The 17088-nt window shown below is 41.0% G+C and overlaps 1 protein-coding gene across 1 annotated transcript; it reads right to left on the bottom strand.

Moving 5' to 3' along the window:
• Positions 1–800: 800 nt before the first annotated feature.
• Positions 801–11259, bottom strand: LOC129643238 (zinc finger protein 705A-like). The gene is made up of 6 exons (XM_055567516.1): positions 11159–11259; positions 8658–8728; positions 7033–7159; positions 5928–6023; positions 5372–5450; positions 801–949 (listed from the first exon to the last, which is right to left on the bottom strand). Coding segments are annotated over exons 1-6 (459 nt in total). The 5' UTR covers positions 11244–11259; the 3' UTR covers positions 801–948.
• Positions 11260–17088: the final 5829 nt, after the last annotated feature.

Raw genomic sequence — 17088 nt, 5'->3', positions numbered from 1 at the left:
CTCACTGAGCTATCCTTATTTCAGCCTCTTTTCTCCACTGAATTTCCTCACTGAGCTATCCTTATTCTATTACTCTTTATATCCTTAATTAAAGTTTAATTAAGCAGTTGTTTCCTGATCCTCGCCGACGCCGTCCCCGCTTCGAATTTCCTGGATCCACCGGGGCTGGACCCCGGCAGGTGGTTTTCATTTCCTGTGTGGAAAACAGCAGTGAGAGGCCTCCCCAATAACATGAACTAAAACCTAGAAATAGGTAAGAAAGCAGATCCTCAAATCCTTTGAGAAGTTCTTCTATATGACATGTGTAAGATCTAGAAACTCTAAGTTTAAATACATGAGAGATTGAAGGATACGCAGAACTGCCTCTAAAGCTGGCTGTAGTGTTGCCACATCAGAGAAAAAGCCATCCACGTGCACGGGTCTCCCCTTCCCCACCGCTCTGTGACCCTCCTCATCACAACGCCCAGAGTCTAGTCACAGCCTTGTGAGCAGTCAGCCATAACTGCGGCAAGAGAGCAACCACCGGGTCTCCAGCCTTTTCCATATGGGAGGACAACCTCCAGGTGATTACTGGACTCAGAAGACTAATATCACCACCACATTTAATATTCAAAGGTACCCCTTACTCAGTTTATTAGTTCCTGAAGACAAATCTGTCCTTTAGGGAAAACTAGCCCAGAGAACTGGTGATTCATGATCACATGTGTATGGAACCTTCTGAAAAGCATCTCTGAACTGACTGAGAACTATAGTTGTATTCAAGTTAAACTGCATTGAATAAAGACAGTATTTCTTAGGGATTTTCACATTTTAAAAACTTTTAATTACAGTGTTACAAGTCAAATATGATTGAGATGAAAACAAAGTGAACTTCTTCTTGTAGCCCCCAGGCAGTGAGAGCTCTCAGAGACTAGAACAGGATTTGATGACAGGTTGACTACAGTCATGTCTGGAATTCAAAAGAAAAACCAATAAGATTTTGGAAAACCTATACTAGAACTTCCAGTATTAAAGTAGAAGGTGAATTTAAATGACAGTAATTACAATATTGATACAGTAATTAATGAAAACATTAAATAATGATGGAATATTTTAATGGTAAACATAAATTTCAATTTCATTATCATGTAATATGTGCTTATACTGAATTATGCAGTAATTAATGATAATATCAAATAATGAAGTACTGTTAACATAGTCTACATTACTAGTATATTAGAATTTGAAAGATGTTAATAAAATTTTAATAGAATGCTTTCTAACATTCTCAGTAATAGTTATATAGAAGTTGTGTGAGATATTATTTATTCAACAAATAAAGTAATATTTCTCAACATCAGTTTTAGGTTTACAACAAAATTGAGAAGGTACAGAGACTGCTCCTTCCCCCAAACCATGCAGTCTCCCACATTGTGGACACCACTATAGACGGTACATTGTTAATAAAGATGAACCTGCACTGACGCCTCATAATCCTCCATGGTCTACAGTTTGCGTTACAGTTTGCTCTTGGTGTTGTGCATTCTGTGAATTTGGACAAATGTATGATGACATGTGTCCACCATTATAATGTCATACAGAGTATTTTCACTGCTCTAAAAGTCCTCTTTGTTGATTAACTTTTTAAAAAGTGTACATTTACAAAAGAATGAGTTATCTGAAGTTATATTTTAATAGCTTTAATTTTCCATGTAATAAAATTATTGCCACCATTTATTTATGAAGAATTCCTAGTATTGGTTCTCATCTGAAATGTCAAGTCACACTCTGACATACTTTACATATATAATTTCTTGGTAAAGAACACTTTATCTGAATGTTTTATTACTATTAACTAGCTTATCTTAATCTACAACTTAATCTATGTGTGCTAAAAAAAATATTTGTTAATACCATTGATTTTAAATTTCATAATAATTGATTATATTTTGATGTAAAATTTTCATTTTATGTAATTTTTTGATTTCAGTTCTTTTGGAGGAATGTCCTCTGTACATCGACAGTTATGTGGGTACGTGAATGAACCTAGCATGAAATGTTGCTAGATGACAGACCCTAAGATAGAATTAAAAATAGACATTATTTTATTCTTTATATGCCTGGAACATAAAAATCCACGTATTATCACATGAATTAGCAGGGTACATTATGCATAAATCAAAACACATTTATTTTTCCACTATGCTGGCTCTCTAAAAAATAAGCTCTAATAGATTTCCAAAATCAGCTTTTGGGAATTCCCTGATGGTCCAGTAGTTAGGGACTTGGTGCTTTCACTACCCTGGCCTAGGTTCAATCCCTAAATGGGAAACTTAAGATCCTTCAAACCATGTGGCACAAAAAAGTAAACTTTTAATGTATATTCTAAATACGATAATCCAGATTTAATAGTGACAATAACAAAACAGCACACATTCCTATACTATGTTACAGAGCATACAATAGCATTTAGTAATCATTCATACGGAGAAGGCAATGGCACCCCACTCCAGTACTCTTGCTTGGAAAATCCCATGGATGGAGGAGCCTGTTAGGCTGCAGTACATGGGGTCGCTAAGAGTCGGACAAGACTGAGCGACTTCACCTTCACTCTTCACTTTCATGCACTGGAGAAGGAAATGGCAACTGACTCCAGTATTCTTGCCTGGAGAATCCCAGGAACAGGGGAGCCTTATGGGCTGCCGTCTATGGGGTCACACAGAGTTGGACACGACTGAAGTGACTTAGCAATCATTCATAACTTTCCTTGTTATTCTCCTCAATCAAATTAAAAAACTAGAGAAGTTTGGGAAATAGAAAGTTCACCTTTCTGTTGGAGAAAATGACCACTGATCCCCAGAAAGCAGGAGTGAACGTATTATTGTACGATAGTTGGTGAGATAAACTGTAAGCACTTGAGGCCATTTTCCTTTGGGAGATTCAGCCCACTAGGCCCAGGTGAGTGCCACAGTGCCCAGAGCGTGTGCTGTGAGCGTGCCCGCCATCACACCCACACAGGCCTGGTGGATCCCACGTGCACTGCCATTTCATTGTTACATCACATACAGTTTACACATTCAGAGTAAAAGCCAAAGAGGTTTTTTGTTTGTTTTCATTTCAACTAGTTTTTCACTGTCATGAATGCTCCATACAAAATGAATTTTGTGATAGAAATGTCTATTTTGTATCAATTCACTTACTACTTAAATGTTCTCAAATGAGACTAGGGAAGCCACTGTGGCACATAAATGTAGGTCACTGATCAGCCTTTGAATATCTCACTCACTCCAAGCTGGCATCTGGAGTAAGGCAGGCTCTGCATTTACCAGCCCTGAATCCGACAGGGCGGGCATTAAAACAGCTTCTGAGACTGAGCTGAGTGCAGTGGGTATGAGAATGGGCAGGGTAGAGTTGGGGTGCTGAGAGAAAATTGACATATGTTCCTAGTGCAAGGGAAGGTGAGAGACCAACATCAGGAGAAACTGTGGAGGGATCAGCCCTAAGGGGAATGAACCAGGGCTCACGGGCTGCCTGGACCCTGGCTCATCCCTTTGCTGAAGGTCGCTGTTACCACCAGCCCAGCTCCCATCCTCCTCCAGTAGGCTCTCTGGCTCCCATATTTTCCATCAGGTGTTTACTCCATTTCTGTTTTCTCTTGGACCTAGAGTGCAGAGCAGACACCCTGAAAGCTCTAGCTCACCTGCTGCCCTCATCTTCTTTGAGGGCATTTCCACATTAATTGCAGACACACAATTTGTCCCTGTGTAGGTTCTCTGGTGTATATAAATATTAAAATTGAGGATGAAGACAGTCCTTCATTACATTTATAGTGTGAGTTCTTTCACATCAACTAAGGTTAAAGAACTATTTGAAGGCTTTTCCATAACGTGATTATTTTATTTAAGGATTGGACATATGCCTGGAATTTTGGCCACATTTATTTCATATGTAGGATTCTTCTTTGGTGTGAATTCTCTCGTGCTATCTAAGGCCAGAGTTTTAACCAAAGGATTCCTAGTTTTTCCCCAGTGTGATTCTCTTTTGTTGACTACAGATGAAGGAAAGGATGACAGAAAGCTTTACCATGTTTATTACAGACAAAGGATTTCTTTTGTATGAATGTAAGTTAGCCTTTTGACTGAAACACTTCCCATATTCATGACATTTATAGGGTTTCTCTGTAGTGTGTGTTCTTCGGTGTATACAAAGCTGAGTGCACTGATGGAATTCTTTGCCACATGCGTTGCATTTATAGGGTTTTTCTCCTGGGTGAGTTGTTCTGTGTGAATATAAGTAAGTGCTTTGGCTGAACTGCTTCCCACATACCTTACATTTACATGGTTTCTCTCCCACATGAATTCTTCATGCAAGTAAACATTAGCCCTATGGCTGAAGCTGTTGGAGAAGACTTGAGAGTCCCTTGGACTGCAAGGAGATCAAACCAGTCAGTCCTAAAGGAAATCAGTCCTGAATATTCTTTGGAAGGACTGTTGCTGAAGCTGAAACTCCAATACTCTGGCCCCCTGATGCAAAGAATTGACTCATTGGAAAAGATTCTGATGCTGGGAAAGATTGAAGGCAGGAGGAGAAGGGGACGACAGAGGATGAGATGGCTGGATGGAATCACCGACTCAATGGACATGAGTTTGAGCAAGCTCCAGGAGTTGGTGATGGACAGGGAAGCCTGGTGCGCTGCAGTCCGTGGGGTTGCAAAGATTCGGAGACAACTGAGCAACTGAACTGAATTGATGGCTGAAGCATTTACCACATTTGTTAGGTTTATAGGGTTTTTCTCCAGTGTGTGTCCTTTCATGTATAGAGAACTGAGTGCTCTGGTGGAATTCTTTCCCATGTTTATTACATTTACAGTTTTTTTCCCCCCATATGATTTAGCACATGTCTTGCCACTGTAGATCTGTGAGTGAAAATGTCCCCCAAATCATTATATCCATGTATATCCTCTCTAGTGTGAAATCTCTCCTGTTCCAAGGAGACAAGAGGCTATTAAAGAGATCTCACAGACATTAATTTTTCTCTACACGACTTCTAGTTTGACCATGCCACGAATAGGCTCCTGTTGAATGCTATTTACATACTCATTGTGTGTTATTTTCTACAACACAGAGAGATTTCCTGTTTCATAACATCTCAACTGCAAATCTATTAAATATTTCATTAGTTTCGAAGCCATGTTTATGCAATTATTTTATAAGTACTCAGGTTATGGTTGCAAGTATGAATTAATTTTTTTCCCTAAATTGAACCTATCTAAAACTTTCTGCTGCAGCAGCATTTACGTTCACCTCAAATAACCATGGTGTCCTACATTCTAAAGCCTTTCAGTTCCCATGCCTTTAATGAAAAGGGATGGGTTCACCCCCTTGAGACTTACCATTTACAATTAAGTAAGTCTTCCTTGCAGGTATCTTGCAGGAATATTTCTTCTTGTCTCACAGGGTCACCTTTCCTGTCTAAAATAATGTTAAAAAAAAATGCTAGTGTGGCACTGGAGGAAGAAAACAGTTGAAAGCATGCAAGGCCTGCGTGAGTATGTTTCAAATACTGACCCTGACACAGAGCAAGAATGTGGAAAGGAGGTAAAGTGAGTTAAAACCCATTTTAGAAAACTGAAAATTAAAAAGTATTTTCAGGATTTAAATAAGAGACAAAATAAAGTCAAGATTGGTTGTTGATAAGGTAAAGAGAAGGAAATTTGTCAAAGGTAAGAAAACAGGACAAAGAACATTATACAAAACTTTAAGAGGACGTGAATAGTTCCTTTCTGAGGCCCAAAGAAAATGTGAAAGAGAGTACAGGTCCCAGTGGCCTCCACCGCTTTCCTGAAAACAGAATTCACTCAGGAACCTCTGCCGCTGACATTTCCAAGCATCTGCTCCCCTAGTGTCAGGATCTTCCTGATACTGACCACACGGGAGCCTGGAACTCACCTGAACTCGGGCACTGGGGAAATCCTTTCTCTTCCTTCCACAACTCTGCTCCCTGCTTCAGCTGGGAAATCACATCTGATTTGCAGAGTTGATGCCCTGTTTAGAGGGGGGGAAAAGTATTTTTGTCTTGGATTTAATTCAGGGTTAAAGAACTATGCGCATTCTTTCATTTCAGGGCAGGCTGCCAAGGAAGGACATGGTGAATACCGGAGAACAGCCCAGGAAGAGCACCCCTGACAACACTAAAGGTTCTTTCAGGAAGCTGTTCCTTCTGAGCAGGAACAACATCCTGGCACTGGGCCAACACAGGTGGCTCTTCTTGCTGATGTGTGGGCATGAGGTCAAAGCTAGAGTGAAGAAGCCTCAGTGTTTTCAATGGAGAAATTAAATCTTCCCACAGTAGGATAGGTCCATGGGGTCGCAGAGTCGAACACGACTAAGCGACTGAACAACAACAGTAAGATAAACTTTACTTTTAAAAAAGAATCTAAAACACAGAAGCTCCACAGGAACAATCTAATTTCTCTTTGGAAATAGATCGCTGGTATAATTTTCATTAATGCATTTTTAACTATCAGGTAAGTAAACAGAGTTAGTTAGTAAATATTTAACACTTGCATTTATTTAGAAATATGGAGAGGGTGGGATGATTTGGGAGAATGGCATTGAAACATGTATAATGTCATATATGAAACGAGTTGCCAGTCCAGGTTTAATGCACGATACTGGATGCTTGGGACTGGTGCACTGGGACGACCCAGAGGGATGGTATGGGGAGGGAGGAGGGAGGAGGGTTCAGGATGGGGAACACATGTATACCTGTGGCGGATTCATTTTGATATATGGCAAAACCAATACAATATTGTAAAGTTAAAAAATAAAAATAAAAAAAAGAAGCAAGAAAGACAGGGAAGAGTGGTCAGGAAAACTATATTCTTTGGGGCTGACAAAAAACAGGTGTAAGTAAATAAATAAATAAACGAATTAACTTCAAGGAGTTTTGAGAACCATGAAAGAATGTGATTGAGGGCTGAGAAGGGAGGGGAATATGTAGAAGCTGTTCTGGATACTTGTTTTAAAAATGCATCAATGTTGACAGACTCACCCACAGAGACCAGATGACTAATGCTCTCCAGCATCACTTCTCTGAACAGCTTTCTCTGGGAGGTGTCCAGCAGGGCCCACTCTTCCTCGGTGAAGTCTATAGCGATATCCTTGAGGGTCACTGTTTCCTAAAACATGGACATTTTGTGCAGCCAGGGCCTTCCCCACAAAGTGCCATGGGAAGATACTGTATGCAGTAGGGCTGCGTTTAGATTGCTGTGTAAGAAAAAGCTCAACCTTGTTTGGGGTTCTGGTCAAACATTTCTCTAGACTGACATGCCGTGTGTCTCTCACACATACTCACAGAAAGACGCACCACTTTGTTTTCAAAGTGGCTTATGGCTCAGCTGGTAAAGAATCCTCCTGCATTACAGGAGACCTGGGTTCAATCCCTGGGTTGGGAAGATCCCCTGGAGAAAGCAAAGGCTACCCACTCCAGTATTCTGCCTGGGAGAATTCCAGGGACCGTATAACCCATGGGGTCGCAAAGAGTCGGACACGACTGAGTCACTTTCACTTTCTTTGAAAACAAAACGTCATTACAGTGAATGAGGTAACTGTAGTGGAAATAACCTGGCAAAGCAATGGCCAAATTCTGCAGAACTGAACACCCTCCTGGAGAACATGATAATTAGGTGGCTTCTCCCATCTCTGCACAACTCACATGTTCATGGCCAAGAATAAGACGTACAGTTCAGAAGCAAAGCCCAAAGGGGCCCTAAAACTGCCACACAGAAGGAGTGTCCTGCCCCGACCCTCCTGTGATGGGACCTTGCATCTCCATCTTCTCTGGGACCTTCAAGCATGGGTTATCACGGTCCCTCCTGTACCACCAAACTGTTTATATGCTAACAGGAAATAGAGGCCTCTCAGTGGAACCTGATCTTTCCAGCCCTTCAAACATTGCTACAGGACCCTAGGTTTATGCTGATATAATCCTTCTTCTTAATGCACAGCCCAAAATAAGAAAACAGTACCAGACATTTCTTTCTGTTTGCAGTTTTGATTACAAAGATGGAAACTGGGTTGTTGGGGACAAAAGGGATAAGGAGATTTTTTTTTTCTTTTTTTAAGTTATTTAAATGTGCGAGTATATGCTATAAAATTTTGAATAAATTTAAAATTGGGGGAAAATAATGATTCCTTATTGCTCTCTTGCTTGCCTTCTCTCACCCCAATCTCCATGCTGCAGAGCCCTCCTCTGCAGCATCCAAATTACTGGATGGACTAAACTCACTTGAAAAACAAACAGCTGCCTCCCTGCAGGACTAGACACTTTTGCTCTTACTCGTTTCTGCTGCCTATGTTCACCACATGCCTAAGCCCACAGCAGACACTAACATGGGATAAATTCAAAGAAACAACTTTTTACCTTTTCTTCAAGGACATCCTTAAGGGAGTGAGGAATGGAATAAAGCAGTGTAAATATTGGGTAGGGAATTATTTCTCGATTAGCCCCCGACCTGCCCTAAGCCTCCCAGAGTCCTGAGGAAAAATGACTGACAGTAATTTAATTTCATGGGGGCCCCAGGAAATCCAGGCCAAGACTCAAAACCCACTCATCCCTGGGGGGAAAAAAAAGAAAAGATAGGTATCAATTGACAAGAAGGAGCAAGTCCTACTCACCTGGGGTTCCATTGTCTGGAACTTGGTCGCCCTGTCTTCGTGTATATTCTCACCAAAGGACAGTTCAATGACTAAACAGACAAAGTTGAGGAAAGAGAAAGAAGCCGAGAGACTCCAGTCATTTCTAACATCCCCAGAAAAGCCCACCATCTTGAATCTGCAAACCTTCACATGGTAATGCTCCCCACCTCAGTATAACCCACAGGTACCTGCAGAGAGAGGGAGCAAAGACAAATGGGGAGGGGGCTCTCCTCTAGAAGGGTCGGCAATAAGTCTTTGGCTCTTGACAGTCATAAAGAAGATATTAACATCCTCATTAAAAAGATAACAAAGCAGAAGCATGGGGCTTTATGGTTTAATTAGACATGTTATTCAGATGGATTATTTAATCCCATCCCTGGCAGCTATCAGGGCTTCTCTGATAGCTCAATTGGTAAAGAATCCACCTGCAATGCAGGAGACCCTGGTTAGATTCCTGGGGTTGGGAAGATCCCCTGGAGAAGGGAAAGGCTACCCACTCCAGTATTCTGGCCTGGAGAATTCCATGGACTGTATAGTCCATGGGGTCGCAAAGAGTTGGACATGACTTAGTGACTTTCACTTCACTCACTTTCACTGGCAGCAAATCCTAAGAGAACCTGACTCCTGCCATGTGGAGATTCTCTTAGTCACAGAAAAAAAAAAAGAAGTAAAACAAAAATGACTAACTTTATTCAGCAACTCTGAGCCTTTAGCTGGTTTTCTGTCACCTGATTTGAAATTGTTAAAAAATTTTTTTTCAGATAAAAACACACTGGGGACACTGCCAAGAAGCAAACATTTTGGTGATTATGAAGAGTTCATATTTTAATGCAAAGTAAGAGAGTCAACCCAGGATGCATTTCTGCAAGAATATTTAGCTACACCCTAACTATGTAAATCACTACTACAAATTTTTAAAATATTATGCCCTTTCAGAATAATTGAATCACAACTTACAAATGTTTTTGGTATAAATAAAGTGTGTCTTAACTAATATTTTAGAAAGTAAAACTTAGGGACTTCCCTGGTGGTCCAGTGGTTAAGAATCTGCCTGCCAGTGCAGGAGACATGGGTTCAATCCCTGACCCAGGAAGATTCCACTTGCCACTGAGCAACTAAGCCCTCAAACCGCAACTAGACAATAAGCCCCGCTCACAGCAACTAGAGAAAGCTGTTATGCAGCAATGAAGACCCAGGGCAGCCAAAAATAAATAAATATTTTTCCTTAAAAAAAAAAAAAAAAAATGGAACTGCGATGTCTCAGGCTATCCGGCTGTGATGGCGGCCTGGCAGGTCTTTCCTGTTCGCCATTCCTGCCGACCCCTCCTCCTGCCCTCCGCTGTCGGTCTCAAGAAAGAACACGCAATTCTGAAAAAGTGTTAACCGATTATCATTTTGAGTCTAAGCTTTTGTTTCAAAATCAGTATTTTCCCTTCATTTCTTTTTATGACAATTTTATAAACTTCCAAGTGTCCTAGGTTTCTTTCAACAATTCCTACCACACCGAGGTTCTGCAGAAGACCTGTCCTAAGATGAAATTAACTCAGAATTATAAAAAATTGTTATTGGGTCACAACACAAAAAAAGTTAATCATGCAATAATTCAACTTGAAACTGAGATACGTGGAGAAGCATTACTTTAAAGGTATGAGAGAGAAGACATTTTTCTTTAAAGCCTGTAAAGGGAACTTAATTCTGATTTGGATGTGGGGGGAGGGGAATCAATATTTAAATATGGTTGGAAGTTTTAAAACACCCACTCTTCAATTTTTCAATATTCCAACTATTTCCACTTTACAGAAAAATTACTCTCTAAAAATAAACCAACACTTGTAGTGTTGCAAACACTTCCCTTCCCCCTGAGACCGCGTGACTGCTGACCAGATCCTTCCGCGTCCCCGAGACATGCAACGAACCGCCGCTCATGGTTGCTCCCACCATCCACACGTCTACAAGGTTCCCTTCCTCCAAACTTGTAGAGAGATTTCTCCCCAGAAGCCATCCCGAATCTATAAAAATACTAAAGCAGGCTGTGATTTTTCACCCCAAACCACTTAATGAAAGAATACTTCTGTAAAAGAAGTCTTGTTCATAGTGCTGCTGCTATTGCTGCTAAGTTGCTTCAGTCGTGTCCGACTCTGTGCGACCGCATAGACGGCAGCCCACCAGGCTCCCCCGTCCCTGGGATTCTCCAGGCAAGAATACTGGAGTGGGTTGCCATGTCCTTCTCCAGTGCATGAAAGTGAAGAATGAAAGTGAAGTCGCTCAGTCGTGTCCGACTCTTAGCGACCCCATGAACTGCAGCCTACCAGGCTCCTCCATCCATGGAATTTTCCAGGCAAGAGTACTGGAGTGGGTCGCCATTGCCTTCTCCGGTTAATAGTGCATAGGAGTCTAATTTATAGTGCACGAGAACGTGAATAGGACACGGAAAAAGTCCAGAAAATGAAAAGCACATTCCCTCTATTTGAGAGAAATACCTTCTGGTCCCTGTGGGTCCCGAGGGTTCACAGCTCCTGTCATCTCGCCAGGAGATGGTGTCAAGCTCCCCGCGCTGCGACGCATTCTCCACGTGGCGCGCTCTGGTGCCCTCTGCTGGCGGCCGGGCGCAGTACAGGATGCCCGGAAGTGGGGGAGGGTGGCCCGGGTGGGGCGTGGGGGGCGGGGGAGGGGGCCCCGGGTGGGGCGTGGCGGGGGGGCGTGGGGGGCGGGGGCCGGCTAGAAGAGCCTGTGTGCCCGTGGATGACAGACGTGAACATCAGGATGAATTATTAAGCTCGGTCTATGTTAATATAAACGACAGTTATTCTTTACGGACATGCATCTCTCTGTGTGTGTTAGTCACTCAGCTGTGTCTGACTTTTTGAGACCCGCCTCCCGCATTGCAGGCAGATTCTTTACTATCTGAGCCACTAGGGAAGCCATGTCTTTGTCTATTTGTATATATTGATCAGTGGATTGATAGACACAACTTAGGTGGGAATACACAGGTCAGGACAAACAAAAATTTCCTCACACTGTCTGCTGAAAAGCCAAGAAACAAGAACTCCCCTCTAGCAATGAACACATTCAGACCTGTGCTGTTGTTTTTGAAATCATATTTGCTAATAAAAACAAAACCATATTCCTTGGATAAATAGTTCATTCTAGGGTTGGAGCAGGAGAAGGCAATGGCACCCCACTTCAGTACTCTTGCCTGGAAAATTCCATGGATGGAGGAGCCTGGTGGGCTGCAGTCCATGGGGTCACTAAGAGTTGGACACGACTGAGTGACTTCACTTTCACCTTTCACTTTCATGCATTGGAGAAGGAAATGGCAACCCATTCCAGCGTTCTTGCCTGGAGAATCCCAGGGACGGGGGAGCTTGGTGGGCTGCCGTCTATGGGGTCACACAGAGTCGGACACGACTGAAGTGACTTAGCATAGCATAGCATAGCATAGGGTTGGAGCAGGAAATATACAGATTTGTAGATTCTTGTAGTTCCAGAAAGTGAGGAACTGTTAATTCAACAAAACAGCTACACACACACATACACACACACACACACACACTCACACGCACACACATAGAGGCATAGAAGGGATTATGTCACAAGAAAACAGAAGTCAACTAAAAGAGTTCCCAAGGGCCCAAACTGGAACATTTTGAGCAACAGGATAAAGTTGTACTCACTATATCCTAGGATACAAAGTAAATATCCAAGAGTTCATACTGATTTAAATAAAAAATGGGACTTCCCTGGTGGTCCAGTGGTTAAGATCCTGCTCTCTCAAGGCAGGGGACACAGTTTGATCCCTGGTCAGGTAACTAAGATCCCACATGCTGCATGGTGTAGCCAAAATAAATAAATAAATGTATAAAGGATTATCTATATAAACAAATTGGAGGACAGTACAAATCTCCCGTGGAGAGGAATTCCTGATAATTCATGCGGATATCAGCAATCAAGGAGGTGGAGCATAACTCTCCACGCCTCAAAGGCTGTACGTAGTGAAGTTCTTCCAAAACAACACATTTTTGGACATGATATAAGCATAACTTTACACTGGAGAAACCTAATCTAAGTAGCTGGACTAACAACACTAGTATCCTAGTATTAAGTCGTTTCAGACTTGTAGCCTTGAAATAAAATGATGAGAATGGTGGATGGTACCTCTGCCATCTTCCTCAAAAAACAAATTAAATAAAAATCCAACAAACAGGGGCTTCCAGGTGGCTTAGTGGTAAAGAATTTGTTCTGTCCCCAGTCCAGGAAGATCCTACATGCCACAGAGCAACTAAGCTCATGGGCCACAACTGCTGAAGTCTGACTGCTGTAGAGCCTGTGTTTGGCAACAAGAGATGCCTCAGCAATGAGAAGCCCTCACACCGCAAGTAGAGAGTAGCTCCATCTTGCAACAACTAGAGAAAAGTCCATATAGTAACAAAGACCCAGCACAGCCAAAAATAAATAATTTTAAAAATTATTTTTAAAACCCAACAAACAATAAAACACAAAAGCCAATGTGATCATAATAAAAATCATTGGCTATATCCCAATGAACTAAATTCCACAAAATTCCAAGATTCCCTGGAGTACTTACAAAGTTCTGCAGTTGCCCGAGAGAGCTGGTCACTTTCTTCAGGACTTCCAGGCCAGTATCAACATTTCCTAACACCAGAGGTGACCTAGAAAGTTTTCATCTACTTAAGAGGAGGTAGGTAGCTGTCTCTGAGCAGCCATTTTGACCAATGGCAGTTCCCTGGCTTTTAAGCTGAAGTAAAAATTTCTGAAGAGGGAGAAAAGTTTTCTCGGTAGCCTTTCCAAGATGGTTCTTGTGTCGTTAGGGGCATCTGAGAAAGATTTCTGGAGTATTATGCCCACCATTCACTCCCTCACATTCTGTGTCATCAAAAGCTGCTTCTGGGTCCCTGAGTTGAAGTAAGAAATGTAGTGGTTTCTCGAGATGTATAAAGATGCCCTCAGCTGGAGATCCCAAATGTCTACAAACAGTTGCTGGGCTTCACAGGGACTTGTGAATCTTTCCAGTCTCAGAAGGGCCCATGATGTCATCCTTGGTCCTCAGATCCCAACATGGAGAACCTCTGCCCCAGAAGGGGAACAAGGTGTATTTCAGGAGTGTCTTCCAACCGAAGGGTTCAGTCAGGTGTATCAGGAGCTCGGAGCCGCAATGTATGAGTATTTGTGTTGGGGACCCCTCACAGACATTTTCAGAAAATCAGACACCCTTGATGAATAAAGAGACTCTATTCATTTTTTATGAATATAACTGAAACACAATACATAAAGGCAACATATGCATTAATAAAAATCATCATGAATGTCAACAGTAACTGTGATCATTATCATCCTAGTGATACTAACGATATAATTCTGACAATAGCACTCAAACTACAAAGAGGGAAGACAAGAGTACAGGTTCCCTTAAGCGAATGACAAGTACAGATCCTGGACTTCTTGGAGATGGTTGGAATCACAGTGTCAGTTACACAATGAAAAGTGTCCCCTGAAGGCAAGGACTACTAACGCCAGGAGGCAACAGAAATGCAAGGCCAATTTCCACATGTGCAATCACAGGGATTCTTTTCTTTTTTTTAAAAAAATTCTAATTGGAGGCTAATTACTTTACAATATTGTAGTGGTTTTTGCCATACATTGACATGAATCAGCCATGGGTGTACATGTGTTCCCTATCCTGAACTCCCCTCCCACCTCCTGCCCCATCCCATCCCTCAGGATCATCCCAGTGCACCAGCCCTGAGCACCCTGCCTCATGCATCTAACCTGGACTAGCAATCTGTTTCACATATGATAATATATATGTTTCAATGCTATTCTCTCAAATCATCCCACCCTCACCCTCTCCCACAGAGTCCAAAAGACTGTTCTTTATATCTGTGCCTCTTTTGCTGTCTCTCATATAGGGTCACCATTGCCATCTTTCTAAAGTCCATATATATGCATTAGTATACTGTATTGGTGTTTTTCTTTCTGCCTTACTCCACTCTGTATAATAGGCTCCAGTTTCATCCACATCATTAGAACTGATTCAAATGCATTCTTTTTAATGGCTGAGTAATATTCCATTGTGTATATGTACCACAGCTTTCTTATCCATTCATCTGCCAATGGACATCTAGGTTGCTTCCATGTCCTGGCTATTGTAAACAGTGCTATGATGAACATTGGGGTACATGTGTCTCTTTCAATTCTGGTTTTCTCAGTCTGTATGCCCAGCAGTGGGATTGATGGGTCATATGGCAGTTCTATTTTCAGTTTTTTAAGGAATCTCCACACTGTTCTCCATAGTGGCTGTACTAGTTTGCATTCCCACCAACAGTGTAAGAGGTATCTCGTTTCTCTACAACCTCTCCAACATTTATTGTTTGTAGACTTTTTGATTGCATCCATTCTGACCAGCATGAGATGGTACCTCATTGTGGTTTTGATTTGCATTTCTCTGATAATGAGTAATGTTGAGCATCTTTTCATGTGTTTGTTAGCCATCTGTAGGTCTTCTTTGGAGAAATGTCTGTTTAGTTCTTTGGCCCATTTTTTGATTGGGTGGTTTATTTTTCTGGAATTGAGCTGCAGGAGTTGCTTGTATATTAATTTTTTGTCAGTTGCTTCATTTGCTATTATTTTCTCCCATTCTGAAGGCTGTCTTTTCACCTTGCTTATAGTTTCCTTCGTTGTGCAAAAGCTATTAAGTTTAATTAGGTCACGTTTGTTTATTTTTGCTTTCATTTCCATTACTCTGGGAGGTGGGTCATAGAGGATCCTACTGTGATTTATGTCAGAGAGTGTTTTGCCTATGTCTTCCTCTAAGAGTTTTAAGTTTCTGGTCTTACATTTAGATCTTTAATCCATTTTGAGTTTATTTTTGTGTATGGTGTTAGAAAGTGTTCTAGTTTCATTCTTTTACAAGTGGTTGACCAGTTTTCCCAGCACCACTTGTTAAAGGGATTGTCTTTTCTCCATTGTATATTCTTGCCTCCTTTGTCAAAAATAAGGTGTCCATATGTGCATGAATTTATCTCTGGGCTTTCTATTTTGTTCCATTGATCTATATTTCTGTCTTTGTGCCAGTACCATACTGTCTTGAAGACTGTAACTTTGTAGTATAGTCTGAAGTCAAGCAGGTTGATTCCTCCAGTTCCATTCTTCTTTCTCAAGATTGCTTTGGCTATGTGAGGTTTTTTGTATTTCCATACAGATTATGAAATTATTTGTTCTAGTTCTCTGAAAAATACCATTGATAGCTTGATAGGGATTGCATTGAATCTATAGATTGCTTTGGTAGTATACTTATTTTCACTATATTGAGTCTTCTGATCCATACATATCCATGGTATATTTCTCCATCCATTTGTGTCATCTTTGATTTCTTTCATCAGTGTTTTATAGTTTTCTATATATAGGTCTTTTGTTTCTTTAGGTAGATTTATTCCTAAGTATTCTATTCTTTTTGTTGCAATGGTGAATAGAATTGTTTCCTTAATTTCACTTTCTGTTTTCTCATTGTTAGTGTATAGGAATGCAAGGGATTTCTGTGTGTTGATTTTATATCCTGCAACTTTACTATATTCACTGATTAGCTCTAGTTATTTTCTGGTGGAGTCTTTAGGGTTTTCTATATAGAGGATGATGTCATCTGCAAACAGTGAGAGTTTTACTTTCTTCTTTTCCAATCTGTATTCATTTTATTTTTTTTTCTTCTCTGATTGCTGTGGCTAAAACTTCCAAAACTATGTTGAATAGTAGTGGTGAGAGTGGGCACCCCTGTCTTGTTTCTGACTATAGGGGAAATGCTTTCAATTTTTCACCATTGAGGATAATGTTTGCTGTGGGTTTATCATATATGGCTTTTATTATGTTGAGGAATGTTCCTTCTATTCCTGCTTTCTGTAGGGTTTTTATGATAAATGGATGTTGAATTTTGTCAAAGGCTTTCTCTGCATCTATTGAGATAATCATATAGTTTTTATCTTTCAACTTGTTAATGTGTATCACATTGATTGATTTGTGGGTATTAAAGAATCCTTGACTCCCTGGGATAAAGCCCACTTGGTCATGATGTATGATCATTTTAATATGTTGTTGGATTCCGTTTGCTAGAATTTTGTTAAGGATTTTTGCATCTATGTTCATCAGTGATATTGGTCTGTAGTTTTCTTTTTTTGTAGCATCTTTGTCTGGTTTTGGTAATCACAGGGATTCTTATGTAAACTCTGGTTCAAAATCTTTAGGTTATTAAGCCATTCAAAAGCAGCAATATATACTGGGAGTTTTAGAAAGCATGTGTAAGTCCAGGCAAGAAGCACACTCTGAAAAGATCTGAAGTGGCCTTAACCTTTCACCTCTGGATGATCTCATGTAAAGTGAAAGTTGCTCAGTCATGTCCAAC

Source organism: Bubalus kerabau, chromosome 2, assembly GCF_029407905.1.
Source record: "Bubalus kerabau isolate K-KA32 ecotype Philippines breed swamp buffalo chromosome 2, PCC_UOA_SB_1v2, whole genome shotgun sequence".
In the NCBI taxonomy this organism is placed as follows: Eukaryota; Metazoa; Chordata; class Mammalia; order Artiodactyla; family Bovidae; genus Bubalus; species Bubalus kerabau.
This window is presented reverse-complemented; position numbering and strand designations above follow the sequence as displayed.